Genomic DNA, 14845 nt, shown 5'->3' on the forward strand with positions numbered 1-14845 from the left:
AAAGAAAATTGAAACAGTTCATACAGTAGACGATGGATGTTGATATAGGGAATTATTTTAAGCAGAAGTGCTATGATGACAAATTGTTAGATTTCATCCGATACGATGTCAAAACGCCTAAAAGGATCAAATACATATTACAAAAGTCCATGGCGATGGATGAAGAAAGTGTACGATTACAAAGATTTTACCAATTGGGGCTAGACCTGAAGTTGAAGCATTTCAAAAGGAAATCATTAAAGAAGCAAGGGCGAATCAAAAATGCTAGTGAGGAGTTGTTACAATTAGCCAATGAACAATTGAAACTATTTAATAGGATAGTAGAGAGAGAAACCAATTGGATAATCTACCCGTTATGGGTAATGGCCAAGCAATTGATTTGTCTGGCAAATGAATCAAACGAACTCAATAGAGACTCTATTGAAGAATGTGGGCGTACCATCCATAGAAGTTTTACCATATGTCTCAATGATAGAAACCCAAGACTGAATGAAAACAAGAAAATCGGATGCTACATGTTTGCCAATTTAGAATTTGCCATCTATCATCGATTAAAGAATAAAGATATGATTAAAAACCTGGTGAAAGTGCTCGAGAGCCGAGTAAATGCTCGGGATATCCCGCCCTTGAATCAAAGTTTGGCCATAGAGCACAAATCTCAGATAGTGCTGTATAATTACTATTTGGGCCAATACTATGGATGCCTGGAAAATGACCACGAACGCGGATTCTTCCACCTAAATGAGGCACTCTTGCAATGTCCATTGCTCTATGTGGAATCCACAGGCAAGTTTGTCTTACAGCACCAAATGGAAAAGATAATGGCACTGGTGGTCCCGCTCGGGCTTCTAACCAAAAGGCTGTATCCTCGTTGGGACCATCCAGTAATAAAAGGGATAATCGTTGGAAGTAAGCGTTTGGGCCAAGTTTATCCGACCTTAGTGCGCAGTGTGATCACAGGAAACTTGCCACTTTTTGATGCCACTATGGCCAAGCATGAGAGGTTCTTCCTGAACCAAGGCCTGCACGTCACAATGACATTACTTCGAGAAGTGGTTTTCGTTCGTTTGGTACAACGGTGTTGGCAATGGGGCAACGACCAGAAAAGCGTCATGCCCTTACATATCCTGCTGGCAATGACTTTCCAGTCCGATCCCGCGGACGAGAGCGAAGAAGAGCAATTGAATTCCCTTGAGTGCCGCTTAGCGAGTGCCATATCAAACGGGCTAGTACGTGCTTACCTTTCTCACTCCAACCGTTGTATCGTTTTTAGCAAGAAAGAACCTTTCCCCCATGGGAATTGATGAACGACACAAAATAAAAGAAAAGCTTTGTTTGTAAAAATGAATATTATATCATATATATAGGCTTATATACGTCATTGTTTTCTTAGTTTCTCAAGGGTAAAATTCCTTGTATTTATTATAGTAGTAGTAACTACCAACCCCACCTAAAGCGGTTAGAACAACGGGGACAGGCTTGGTGAACCTGGAAGGCATACCTCTAATGATCCCTGCACCGAGCAACAAGGTCGATGCACCCAGGGCCATTTCCAGCCCACCGTCTCTGTTAAAGTGCAGCAAGTACCCGGCAACACCGTACACACTACCGAATACCAACCCGGATACTAAGGATGGGATGGAGCCCTTACGGTAGTAACCCATGAGACCACCGGTAGCGGTTAAAAGACCCAATGTAAATGCTGGATGTTCCATAGTAATATAATGTGTTCTTGTTCTGGTCCCACTTTCTGATTCAACGACATCCTTGAGCCAGCTGCCCCTTCTCGTTATATACTCACCTTTTCAAGAGCTCCGTAGGGCGCGATACGCCTGCCCTCAGCCACTGTTTATTGGGCCAAATGAACAGTAGCTGAACAGTAGCTGAACCTTGCCACGCAAGAAAATCCAGGTTGTTAAAAACACTCTTCTGCATCCAGCAGCAGCAGCCACCGCTACCGTAACATACTGCCGGGTCGCATGAGTTCCGTAGAAAGTCCTCAAAGCAAATCCAGCCTGGGGTTGGTAGAAAACCGTAAGGAATAACAAAATTTTCCGTGGTTTCTAACGCAATGACGCAACACTGACCCAGAAACACTCCAGATCAGCCTTTGGTAACCATTCATTCAAACCGACCTGAGCCCTTGTTATATGTACCTTGCATCTATTATATCAGGATTTCTTTATTGGGCTACCCGGGCTAACCCTTTTTTGCGCGTTTCAGGCTTCAGAAAACTGATGCAATTTTTAACAAGTGGTGTATATATTCTACGATAGCACCCTTGTGTACGCTTGAAAGCACCAAAGGAAGACAGCTAGCCCGACCCTACGACTCTAGCATGTCTGTAGTTCAGAACTCACCACGGCTGCAAGAGCCTCAGGAGGAGCAGCAGCAGCAGCTCTCGTTAAAAATAAAACAGTTGAAGTTGAAAAGAATCAACGAACTAAACAATAAACTAAGAAAAGAGCTCAGTCGTGAAAGAATCACCGCTTCGAATGCATGCCTTACGATAATAAACTACACTTCAAACACAAAAGATTACGCTCTACCCGAGTTATGGGGGTACCCCAGCGCAGGTTCGAATCATTTTAGAGAAGGTTTAAGAAAGGCTCAAAAAAATAATCATTTGTCAAATTCAAATAATGCTTGTTGTACGCTTATGTAATAGTATCAAAAAAAGTAGAAAAAAATAGCACACATGCCTTTTTGCGACCACTACCACCCTCTATTCTTTTTTTTTTTCCTTTATTCATACTTTATTTAAAATCAATTCAGCCGTAATTTTGTCCTTACTGTTGGACTTAGTAGAGATCTCCTTTAATTTAGATTCAGACAACTTGATCAGTTTATTCTTACTCTCCCCTATTTCCCGAGAAATCACATTAACCAATGCCCATCCCTTCAGGTACAGTTCGCTCAATTCCACGCTTCTTAGAGCGTTCTTCAACGCCTTGTCTAAGAGCTCAGATTTGGCTTGTTTTTTGTTACGAAGGGCTTCATAATATAGAGTTTCACTTAGCTTACCAAAACAAACATAATTGAATGGGGTGATGCACAGGACCTGTTCCAAGCAATAGCGGGCCCTTTCAAATTGGCCCATTTCGAAATAAATCTCATTGGCATACCACCACAATTCAGCATCTAGAGGGAACTTATCCATCAACTTCACCAATTCTTGCAGAACGGCTTCCTGGTTTAAATCCTTGGCATTCGTCTTGATCGCTATCAATTTCTTAGCAATGGAGACATAGGTAACGAAGTCTGTTTCGTATTCTAGATCGTCCTTCAATAATTTTTCTAAATACTCAATAGCACCCTTATCATCACCATTTATTTGCAATAGGGTGGCTTTCATAATGACCATCTTATACGAACTCTCACCAAGACGATCTCTCAGTGTATTATAAATAACTTGCGCGTCCACGTCTTGGTTTAAGTAAACCAGAACATAGAAAAGCATTTCCATCAAGAAGAAGTAGTTGCCCTCTGTTAGTGCGGAATCTCCACATTTCATGTAGAGTTTTACCTCATTTTCCAGTTTCAGTAACTGTTCCGGATTAAATCGAGTATATGCCTTGGTATTCATAATAGTCAAGAGTTTTTCTCTAACCAAATCTTTCATCATCGTTTTCGATTTATCCTCGGCTCGACTTGTTGTGTTTCCAGCACATTCTTCAATGTCATTGACCCCTCTATAGTTACTCAAATAGTCAAAGATACTCACTTCTTCTATGAATTTATCAACCAACGCTATTAAAATGTCACGCGAGACGAATATCAACATTAAATCAATATATCATATATAAGCATATATATGTACACAGCATCTATTTAGTCGGATTACGGTCGAGTATACAGTGTTTCCAGGTTGTTCGCTGTTATTTCCACACTGCCTAAACTTGTTTAAAAACACCTACTGTTTTTTCAAAGAGACGTAACGTTCCGGGACTCATAGAGATTGTTTGTACCTTATGGGATTATGAATAGTCAATCAGATGCGATGGATGAACGATATAGCATGACCAAGTTGGAAAATAGATTAAGAACTTTCCAAGATGGGGTTGTACTTCAAAAGAAAAAATTAAGATGGAGTTTCAAAGTCATTCCATACCAGGCAATGGCCAAGCTTGGTTTCTATTTTGATCCAGTGATAGATCCCAAAACGTCAAAGTTAAACAAGGACTGTGTGAGATGCTGCTACTGTCACCGCCGAACATATAACGTTAGAGATTGCAGATCCAGGAAAAAAGATGTTCTCGAAACGCTAAGCAATATAACGAGGAGACATCTAACTGATTCAGACAATAAGCAAGTATGCCTCTTAATTTACTTGCGAAATAAACTATTAAAGGATTACAGTTTCCATATGGGTGTTTCAGACTGGAAAAACGACAAACATTTCAGCGAACCAGACAGTAAAATCATGTTAAACTTTAGAAGATTCACTTTTAAGGATGATTGGCCACATGGTATCTCTCACAATGAGCACCAACTGAATATAGAAAACATGGTTAATGCGGGGCTTATACGATATGATACCAGCATAGAAGGACTAAAGGATCCAAATATGGATAAGGCCCTCATGAGTGACTCATGTTACTGTATTTATTGCAAGCACTCCTTACAAGGTTGGTCATCGCACGATGATCCGCTAAGGCGGCATTACGACATCTCTCAAAAAGGTAATTGTTATTTCTTTCAAATACGCAATCGGTTTGAAAGAATGAGGAACGATAAGGATAGCACCATTAGTAGTTCAGATACCATCAGCCAAAGTTGTGGGGCCACCACCACACAAGTTGAAGAGGAAAGAGATGACGTTGTTGCAGTGAAAACCACCTCTCAAAGTCAAAATTCTTTAGTCTCACCATCTTCTCCTGGTAAGAATCTTCAAAACAACGGTGACAATGGATTGAATAGTCTTGTTATTCAACATGATAGAAGTGTACTGAGTGAACTAAACGACGAGTACTCAAAGCAAAATAAAATAAAAGAGAAACAGCAAATACATCTGGAGAATGGAAATACCACTTTAAGAGCGGACAATACAAATCAAGGTGTTTCCGCAGTTGAAAATGGAATTAGCCTAACTCCTATTGTAAAAGAAAGCAAGCGTTCAAATTCTCAACTTGCGCAATTTTCATCTCCTACAAGGAAGAGGAGGAAGTTCAAAAGAATATCACCCAGAAGAATTTTCGATGAAGAAGATAGCGAAAACTCTTTTGATAATAGTACTGTCGGTTTGGAAAACAAAGATAAAGATTTAGTTATCGACTTYACAAGCCATATCAATAAAGCAAGAGATACGGGGAGAAAGAATGCAATTCTGGACGACAGTACGGATGAATTCAGTTTTAGTAATCAAGGACATAGTACCTTTGATATACCCGTACCGACCTCCTCGCATTTACTCAGAGACATAGGTTCAGACATTAAGATTGTCACACAGGACCCAGAAAACCCTATTAATGCAAGTTCAAACTCAAAAGAAGCAGTTATGAAAGAAGAAAAATATTTGGCCAGTGATGACAGAAACGAAGATAGCAACGACACGCGACTTGTAGGCAGAGATTTCAACACTACTACTCCTGGAAAATCTGGAAGTATAGACCAGAGGTCGAACGACACCAATGCTAACAAAGGTCTCTCTAACGAGACTCGAGGTTCATCGGTACCGCATGAGTTATATCAAGACAAAATTACGGAGGTAAGAACAGAAAGTGAGGAAGGACAGAAAAATGATGTAAACCTGCCAATACGGCGACTTTCGGATGCAAGTTATAGTGATATATTGAATAGTAACTCCAATAATATTACCGACAATATACCAAAAGGAGAGATAGATGGGAGCAATCTTCAAACCTTTGATGCATCTTTACACAAAAAAGCTCTGGGAGATGCTGGCGCCAAGGAAAGATCTACTAAACTAGATAGTTTACCACCAAAAGAACCAGTAATTCCAGCGCACAGAAAATTGGATAACATTGACATAGATTTACATTTGTCAGTATCAGACTTCTCATCTTCTTCGCACTCTGAGCAATCATCAAAGAGCTCAAGCGCCATCTCAACACCGGTAGCAAGTCCGAAGATAAATGTCACACGTAGCTTGCATGCGGTCAAAGAGCTCTCTGGTCTGGCAAGAAAACAATTCAATGATTTGGAATTCGCTAATAAGCAGGACACCACTAAAATGTTGGAGTATGTGTCTGTGAAGAATGAAACTACTGGAGAAGAGTCGCCGATTTTTGAAACTGGAACACCAATTGCCTACGAAGAACACAAGTCAAAGAAATTATTTGAAAACGAGTTTTTGGGGAAAGAACTGGAGACGCCTATTTATTTATCAACCGTAGATCTGAACAAATCACCCAAGCCTGAACCTGGGTCAATCTTACCAGTCGTAGGTAATTCAATTTCCAGTACAAGTTTACATCCACAGTACTCACCCCTAGAGAAACAAAAAAAGGAGAAAACTTTGACCACAGATACCGAATGTGCGACGGGATGTTTATTAAATGAGGAGACCAAAAACAGTAGAGCTGACTTTGGTGAATGGTGCAAAATTGATGAAAACAGATTGCTTGTTAAAAATTACTTTCATGATTTATTGAAGTATATAAACAACAATGACGCTACATTGTCTAATGACAAAGACGGAGATCTAGCATTTTTAATCAAGCAGATGCCCAATGAAGAGTTGGATATGACATTCACCAACTGGGTAAATTTGAAGGTGCGATCTATCAAGCATGAATTCATAGATGATTGCGAAAAAAAGTTGAACATCCTGAGAAATGACTTTGATACTGCTAAGAATTACGTTGAGACTTTGGAAGATGATGATGAATTAATCGAGATTGCTAAGAAAATGGGTGTTTTATAGCTAAATGGCTTTCAAAAGTTTGTATTGTTTGTAATAAGGAAAGTATGTAGAAAATAATTATTCTTTTAGATAAATGCCACTTTTTAATATTCTAAAAAAGAAATTGGCAGTGTTGTTGGAAGATGAGGAAACTTACGTGAATTGAAATGAACATGGTAAGTATTGGTGTGTACGTGTGAAAGGCGAAGATTTTCAAGATGAATGCATTATCAATATTTATATGTAAGTATAATGAAATAAGTACTAAAGAATGTCTTGAGAACAAGGAAGAAGTGGAATGGCAAGTGCTTGATACACGAGGTTATTATAACATGTCTTCTTCTGGTGTTCCAGATGCGTCATCCATTTGAGAATCTATGGCAGTATCAGGCATTGACTCCTCCATGTTAGCGTTATTATTGTTTCTAACCATACCCTGATTTCGAAGTCCCATTTGTAGATTCCTCATTTGGTCGGGTGATATTTGCATTCTGTTTCCAAACTGGCTCCAAAAGTTTGGATTTTCTGTTTCATTGTCATCATTTCCGCTATTAGTTTCATCATTGTTGGTGTCAGTATCTAACACGATATCTCCTACGGTATTACCGTTACGATTAATATCATTGTCATTGTTGTTATTCCATGCGGACCTTTGATGCGCGATTAATAATTCTCTTTGTCTAGTTAACAATGTGATATTGTCTTTTAGATATAATCTCAAAACTACGGTGGATAGCTTGTATTTTTGAACAACCATTATGAATTTATCAATGAATAAAAGTCGCCATATCAAGAGTCCTTTTTGGTAGTCTAAATTTCCTGATTCCTGTACCGTCTTTTGTATCAAACAGATTTGCCTATTCAATTCAACCATTTGCATGTAGGTTTGAGTCATTTCGTGAAGTAAAAAGCCAGTAAACTGAAACTGAACTCTTACCAAACTAGCAACATTCACCTCAAAGTCGTCAATGTGATCATTCAATTCATGGAACTTCCTTATAATATGACACATTTCGTTATTGATCTCGCGATTTACACCAGGTGCAACTACATACTCTTGGTCGTCATTGACATCGTTGAAAGGGTCCTCGCAAAATGTTTTGTTCACTTGCAGTAAAAGTGAGTTGACTTCATCCGAGCTCATTCTAATGCCTTCAAAAGTATTGAGATACCAGCTGAATACTTCATCTATTCGTTCAAAATTAATATTCTGAAACAGGAAATCGTTATTAAGTCCGTTAATTTGGTTTAGCCCCGTAGCAGCTATAATGGCAGCAGAGTCTTGATTTAAATCTACAATGATTCTCCGAAGGGCATCCTCAAGCGTTTCACCGTTAAATATCAAATTTTTTGATCTAATGTATTTTGTCAAAACATCGTTTACATCGGCATGTGATCCAAATGCAGGCGAAGTCAAATTGACCAAATAATGACGAAGTTTGTGTACGCCTTTCCCTGAAAATACACAGAAAATTTGGCGCTGGTTTTCACTGAAATCGGAAGGCGCAGGTCTACAATACATTGTTATATCTGGACGTAAGAATGATGGTACTGCAGTCAAAGACAAGTGTGAAAGTCTGGGGCACGACATTAATAGTTCATATATCGGATAAATTGTCAAATTAGAGCAATAAGACAAATGCACCCTTTCTAAAGTGTCGTTTCTCCCGCGTAAGGAAACCATATTCAATAAACCCTCATCAGTCATTTGTGTACATTTAACAAGGCCAATTCTCTTCAATTTCGGCAAATCTGCTAATTCGTAAAGAGTTCTGTTGGTTAAATTTGTGCAGCATGCAAAATCCACATACTGTATCCTTGTACATGAATGAAACAGTGCTCTTACTCCATTGTCAGTGATATTAAAACAATGGCCAAAGTGCACGGTTTGTAAGTTCTTACCTAGCTTGGATAGCTGGAACAGTGATACATCGGTAATTCGGCTACACTTGCCTAAAAAAACGTTACGTAATTTAGGGGCCAAATCAACAATCCTTTCAATTGTTTTATCTGTGATATTTTCACACCCTGAAAGATCTATTAGTCTTAAAGAGGGCATGTCATCAACCACTTTGGAAAGTTCTTGAAAAAGATTATCCGTTATGTTTGTATTATGAGTTATCCTAAATTCTCTTAATTGCGTCAATTTAGTGAGGAGTTTCAATAAACTAGAGTCTCTGACATTCGGACTTAACGTTATATCGACTTCTACAAGCAAAGGGCACTTGTCGGCTAATAATTCCACTAGTTCATCGTTCATGTTATTGTTTGCTGTTATCTTTATTCTTTTCAGCATCGGGGAATGAACTATGAAATTACGCAGTGAACCCAGAGTTACATTCCTTGCCTGAGGAACGTAAAATCCTTGCACTCTGGGACAATATGTTGCTAAAGTGTCAAATACATCGTCAGACACATCTCTTATTCCAGTGATATCCACACTCTGGAGAAATTTACATCCTTGTAAGACTGCCGATATTGGGCTACTGGTGATATGCTTACAAAACACTAAGGTCAGCCTTTCCAAATTCACACAACCAATGAAGTAATTTAGTTCCACATCATGCATATAGTCGCCCACAAATGAGAAATTTAGTCTCTTAATCATCAAACGATAATTGAATACAGTTTCATTGGACGTTAATTTCATAGTTCTTAAAAACAAGTCTAATTGGTTTTTCTTGTTTATGTGTGGTCTGTAGTAGAGGATTTTCACGATGATTTCGGCCCATAGTTTGGAAACGGTGAGAAACTTGACAATATCATATTTTTGATTGAGTTTGTCTAATATCAGATGTAATATTTCAGAGGGTAGTAGGTTTAGGGCAAACACAGGTGACTTACGGGTCATGCTTGTGGATGTGTTTTGATTTGATGGATTTGAAAGTACGTTATTGATAAATTGTCTTGAATACCGGGAAAGATCTTGTAAACCTTCTTTCAAATCAGATGATTCATTAGTATCTATGGAGTTTATCCAAACAACGAAATTATCTGTAGGGTTTACCACTTGTTGGCCTCTTAATTTCGAATGGCAGTATGCATATAATGACTTTTTGTACTCTTCTATAATCGTTAAAATTTTTAATCTCAAATTCCTAATTTCCATGTTTTCGGTCTCCAGTGCCCTTAGTCTCATTCTTTGTAATTTATGTAAATAACTAATTGCCTGTGGAGAGTTGTCTATGCGCAGTTCCTTCAGTTTCAGGTTATCGAGATCGATTTCATTTAGTATCTTCTTCCTTCTTTTTTCTATGACAGCCAGAAACTCTTGGATTTTTTTGCCTACTATCAGTTTGAATTCGTGGATTTGTTTCCGTTCTTCTTCTGGCAGATTGGGTAATAGCCGGTTTAATTGATCTATTTGAACGTTAACGCCGTTCATAAGATTTGTGTTTACAGTGTTTATATCGATCCCACTCAGCGCAGTTGTTTGCTGCTGTGGTTGAAATGTCGATGAAAACCGCTGGTTTAGCTGTTGTCCAGTGCTATTGAGTGATAGCGTTTCCCGTTGGGCATTATTGAACCTGGATGTATTGTTTAGTGCTTGGTCGTTAACTTCATTTGCATATCTATCTGGAATTGCCATTTCCCTACTTCGGAAAGGCATTTGTGGTCTTGCGTTTGTATCGTTGTTGTCATTATTGTTATTATCGCTATTGTTGGAATTAATATTATTGGAACTCACCCAGGTTGGAGGCCCGAGGTTTGCGTGCTCTGAATACAGCCTATTGCTGCCAACATTGTTATTATTATCTTCGTGATCCATTATGCACCGTCCTCAGAAACCACAGAACTGCTTAGTGTCACCGCCTAAAGTAAGTAACGCGCTACGAACAATAAGATGTCGAAGGATGTACACCGGTATAGCTGTCAGCCCGATACCTTGAACTTTTGGTATTCTCTGCTTGTTGGACACAAGTTCGCTTTTGGTGTTCAAAAATCGGACTTGTGAAAGAACGATTTAATGAAAGTGGATTTTTCGTATAAATCCGGACAATTAGTAAATACGAGTAGATGTGGGCTCTCGAGTAACGCACGGGCACAAATAAAACTGGGTTTTATCTACTTGCTACATCTTTTATTAATAGTTGTATCATGTCACTAGTACTTGTTAAAAGGGCAAATTTTAAAATTGGTTTCTACCGGGGAAAACACCTTAGCGGGTAACTTTAGATGAGGATATGAAACTAATAAAAGTACCCTATTAATAGCTACCATCAGACGTTTTTAATCGAATAATCATGGTGTTTTTTACTGTATAAAAATTTATGGATCTATGTAATCATTATTAGATGTGAAAAAGAGTATTTTGGTAATATGGCAGTCTTAAATAAAAATCCTACCCCAGAAGTGAAAATATATCTGCGAACAAACAAGTTCGGTTGTTTAGGTACACCAGTATAAAAATGCAAATTAAAGTTTTTCATCAACTTATACTTTATGAAGAAGAAAGAAGGGGGAAACAATACCAAACGTTCAAGGTGAAGCTCGAGTAATCTTGGATGGATGCAGGAAAAGAAAGAAAAACAAATAACTTCTTTATGATGACGAAAGGAGAAAAGCATGAAGGCATTAATTTGCTGAGTGTAAAGTCATAGTTTCAAAAGCGGGATTGTCCTCATTATAATTTTTGTTGTTGTTATTGTTCGTATGGCCTTTAGATGAGCCGATACTGTTTAATATTTCTGTAGTAGTGTTGTTATGATTAGTCAAACTCAATTGCGGCAATGATAAACGAGTTCCGTTATTCAAGTTTAACATATCGAATTGGGAATTAAGATCATCATTGTTAACACCATATCCATTATTGGCACTGCCTGAAAAGCCCCCCACTGGGAAGACACCAGGATAATTGAAATAACCCATTGTAGAGTTAGCATTCAATGACTGGCCTGGTGACATTGTGGATGCGGTAGACCCCGTGGTTGTTCCAGTATTCATAGTGGTATGCTTCGATCCGGCGCTTTTAACACTGGAAACAGAAAGGCCTCTTATATGTTGTCCAGATGCATCCGGAGTGGCAAACATATGTGAAATGCTATTATTATGATGCTGTTGTTGTTGCTGCTTTGCCTTGTTATGTGAATTTGAGGGAGATGCCAACCCAACTTCCTCTAATAAACGGCGGCTTGGCTGTATTGGAGTAGAATCTATCAACACTTTTCTAACCTGTTTTATAATGTGAGCTCTCAAATCATCTTCCAATAAAGGCATTGCCAAAACTTTATGGACAAAGGTAGGACCATAATTCGTTTCACATAAAAGCTTGGTCAACTCCTTTGGTGGTAAAGAATCGTGTGCGTTCGAATTTCCAAACAGAGAGTCTAAGATGATTTTTCTGGCATTATCATCACCTCTAAAGTTTAGGATTTTCAAAATGGTTAGAGAAGCCAATCTGTGACCACATAACTCAACTATTTTTTTCGTCAGTCTTGGTGCCAAGATAGAATGTCTATTGGGTAGAACGCTAGTATCTAAAAACCATGTAACCAACAGTGCCCCGTTACTGTTCGTACTTAAATAGTCAGCATACACGACAATCATTGCGCTCAGGACTATCGACTGTTCGGGAGTTACGATGTCATGTGCCTCTAGACAAGCTCTAACGGCTCGTGCACCATATCGATTTTGAACAATAACCCAAAAATTGGCTATTATGCTTTCAAAAATAAACTGGTTCCAAGGAAATCCAAACTTCAAAACGCATTGAATGACGTAGTTCCCAAATTGATCATTGATTAACGGGGTACAGTAATCTTTGACACCTTGAGTCACTTGCATGATTTGTCTGGGAGTATGAGCCATGGTGATCATTTTTTGGCACGCCCACGTCCCGTTTTTGTGGACACCCATAGAGGTCAAGTATTTGCTTGTTTTCCTTAGCATTACATCCCTAATTATATCTGATGAATGTTCAAACAACTTTTGTACAATAGTATTACCCAGATAATCTGAACTTAATTCTGGTAATTCTTCAAGCATGGCAATCGCTAACTGTTCGATTTCTAAATCGGAAAATAAGTTGGAGTCAATGGATTTTCTTAGTTCGCGCAACTTTGGTGGATCGAACTCTCTCACGGACAATGGTTCCGGTAAGGGACCAAAATTTTGAGTATCCGGAGTTCCTTTGTGGTTAAGTGACTTTTTTATTAATGAATTGATTTGATATTCATCGGCAGTTGTTTTGAAAAGCTCAATGATACCTCTTAACGAATCTTCTTTATCATTGACGCTTGGGGGCGGTAACGGAAAGGGGCACTGTTCCTTTTCGTTTGCAGAGTTGTTGCTGTTATTGTGAGGGTTATTATTGTTGTTGTAGCCGTGCAGAACATTATTAAACCCACCTGAACCGGAACTATGATTTTGGTGCTGAGATTGCTGAGATTGCTGTGATTGTTGATTAAATACAGGTATAGAGACATTGCCTTGTTGCTGGAAAGTCACAGATCCATTAAATAATTGCTCTTGTAATAATGGTTGTGGTTGTAAATTGTTATTTTCAGAACCCAATGGCAAGCCTTGAGAATTGAGGATGAACTGTGGAGGTTGTTGGTGCATGGGTAAAATTTTGGCGAACGATAGTTTACTTGGTGCTCCAATCATGGAAACCTCCTTGCCTTGGAGACTATCCAGAGCTTTTACGGCACTTTCCACGGAAGTGAATTCTACCAAAGCCATGTTCAAATTTCTTAGAGTTCTAGCGGATATGACTTCACCATATTTGGAACATAAAGTGGCCAATGAGGTGCTTGTTAAATTTATCGCGTTATTCAACTGAGGTTGCTGGTGTTGCAAGGGGAAAACGTTTGAAATGGAAATGGTATTAGTGGGCAATAGATTGGAAATTTGGTTTATGGATGGTACAGCGGGATCTGTGGTTACCCAGTTAATAGAATGCGGATCGATCTCATCAGCCACCAAGGGAGAGTCCTGGATTGGCATAGTATAATGGGACGAAATACTGGCGCGAGCGGGCTGTTCATAAAGCGGCGCATCTGTGTATATGCTAGAAGCGTTTGATTGAGACCTTTGTCTTGAGTTTGACCAAAGAGAGTTTGGAATAGCCAAACTATTTGCATTCATTTTACTATCCATCATTTGGCTCGTGCTTGTAGATACTAAGTTGTCGAAAAATGCGGTCTTTGTTGAATAGTCGTTAAGCGGGTTCGGATTGTTTGTATTGTTGCTCGTTGTGGGATCTAACTGTTGCAAAAGGTGCTGCTGCATGGGGTCATTGGCGCTGGCATTGGAAGACCATATCCCGCTTGAAGTGCGAGGCTTGGGAGCAATTGACGACATGGAAGTGATCTGGGATGACATCGTATTATTTCTTGTCCTGGAAATCTGGTGAGGCAGGTTGTACGAGTCACTGGACCCTCTGGGAGCAGGGATCAGAAAATTATTGGTCGAATCAGGGAAATGGACCAGTTTTTCCATGTCTTGAGGTGGGGTTAAACTGCCCGGTCTATCCATGGACACATTGTCTATGGTGCTGTCCATCATCTTGTTCCGGGAGGGGCTGGCCCTCGGGGTTTTAGAAGCCACCGTCGACTGAGAACTGTTGTTGCTGGAGGAAAACTCAACAGCGTTTTTGCCATGGCCGTTCTTCTTCGAATGATGCAGCTTGGCACTAATGGAGGGCAGCAAGTTGCTCAGTGTATTGGAGAATTTCCCTGCACGGGACCGGTAAGATCCTAACTTCTGTGGCGGCTGTTGTAGTTGACCATTAGCACTCTCTCCATTCTCGTACTCCTCCTCGTATATGGGAATGGTAATACCTGGGTTAATTACCTCAGGAATGTTGGACAGGTTGTTAATGTTCATTTGCTTGCTTTTGTCCATTTCGAGAGGATGTATAGAGATGCATGAGCTCTTTCTCTCACGCACACGTTGGTCCTCTTTTCGTCTTAACCATCCATCTCTCTGCGCCTTTGGCCTTTCTCCAGAAACGCCCCCTTTGTTCTCATAGCCGTCGGC

General features: G+C 39.4%; 7 protein-coding genes across 7 annotated transcripts; 3 read left to right on the forward strand and 4 right to left on the reverse strand.

Moving 5' to 3' along the window:
* Positions 1-32: 32 nt before the first annotated feature.
* DI49_3093 (uncharacterized protein) lies at positions 33-1304 on the forward strand (the record flags this gene model as incomplete). Its single annotated transcript, XM_018366177.1, has 1 exon — positions 33-1304. The coding sequence occupies one exon, from the start codon at positions 33-35 to the stop codon at positions 1302-1304; it is 1272 nt and encodes a 423-aa protein (XP_018221383.1).
* A 93-nt stretch (positions 1305-1397) lies between these two features.
* TMH11 (Tmh11p) lies at positions 1398-1715 on the reverse strand (the record flags this gene model as incomplete). Its single annotated transcript, XM_018366178.1, has 1 exon — positions 1398-1715. One exon carries the CDS (start codon positions 1713-1715, stop codon positions 1398-1400), a length of 318 nt encoding a protein of 105 aa, XP_018221384.1.
* A 623-nt stretch (positions 1716-2338) lies between these two features.
* STE18 (Ste18p) lies at positions 2339-2665 on the forward strand (the record flags this gene model as incomplete). The annotated part of the gene is made up of 1 exon (XM_018366179.1): positions 2339-2665. One exon carries the CDS (start codon positions 2339-2341, stop codon positions 2663-2665), a length of 327 nt encoding a protein of 108 aa, XP_018221385.1.
* Positions 2666-2749: 84 nt separating this feature from the next.
* On the reverse strand, positions 2750-3784 carry EMC2 (Emc2p; the record flags this gene model as incomplete). The annotated part of the gene is made up of 1 exon (XM_018366180.1): positions 2750-3784. The coding sequence occupies one exon, from the start codon at positions 3782-3784 to the stop codon at positions 2750-2752; it is 1035 nt and encodes a 344-aa protein (XP_018221386.1).
* Positions 3785-3979: 195 nt separating this feature from the next.
* Positions 3980-6886, forward strand: BIR1 (survivin; the record flags this gene model as incomplete). The annotated part of the gene is made up of 1 exon (XM_018366181.1): positions 3980-6886. The coding sequence occupies one exon, from the start codon at positions 3980-3982 to the stop codon at positions 6884-6886; it is 2907 nt and encodes a 968-aa protein (XP_018221387.1).
* Positions 6887-7190: 304 nt separating this feature from the next.
* Positions 7191-10634, reverse strand: GRR1 (SCF ubiquitin ligase complex subunit GRR1; the record flags this gene model as incomplete). Its single annotated transcript, XM_018366182.1, has 1 exon — positions 7191-10634. One exon carries the CDS (start codon positions 10632-10634, stop codon positions 7191-7193), a length of 3444 nt encoding a protein of 1147 aa, XP_018221388.1.
* Positions 10635-11440: 806 nt separating this feature from the next.
* Positions 11441-14710, reverse strand: JSN1 (Jsn1p; the record flags this gene model as incomplete). Its single annotated transcript, XM_018366183.1, has 1 exon — positions 11441-14710. The coding sequence occupies one exon, from the start codon at positions 14708-14710 to the stop codon at positions 11441-11443; it is 3270 nt and encodes a 1089-aa protein (XP_018221389.1).
* Positions 14711-14845: the final 135 nt, after the last annotated feature.

This window comes from Saccharomyces eubayanus, chromosome X, assembly GCF_001298625.1.
Source record: "Saccharomyces eubayanus strain FM1318 chromosome X, whole genome shotgun sequence".
Taxonomy (NCBI): Eukaryota; Fungi; Ascomycota; class Saccharomycetes; order Saccharomycetales; family Saccharomycetaceae; genus Saccharomyces; species Saccharomyces eubayanus.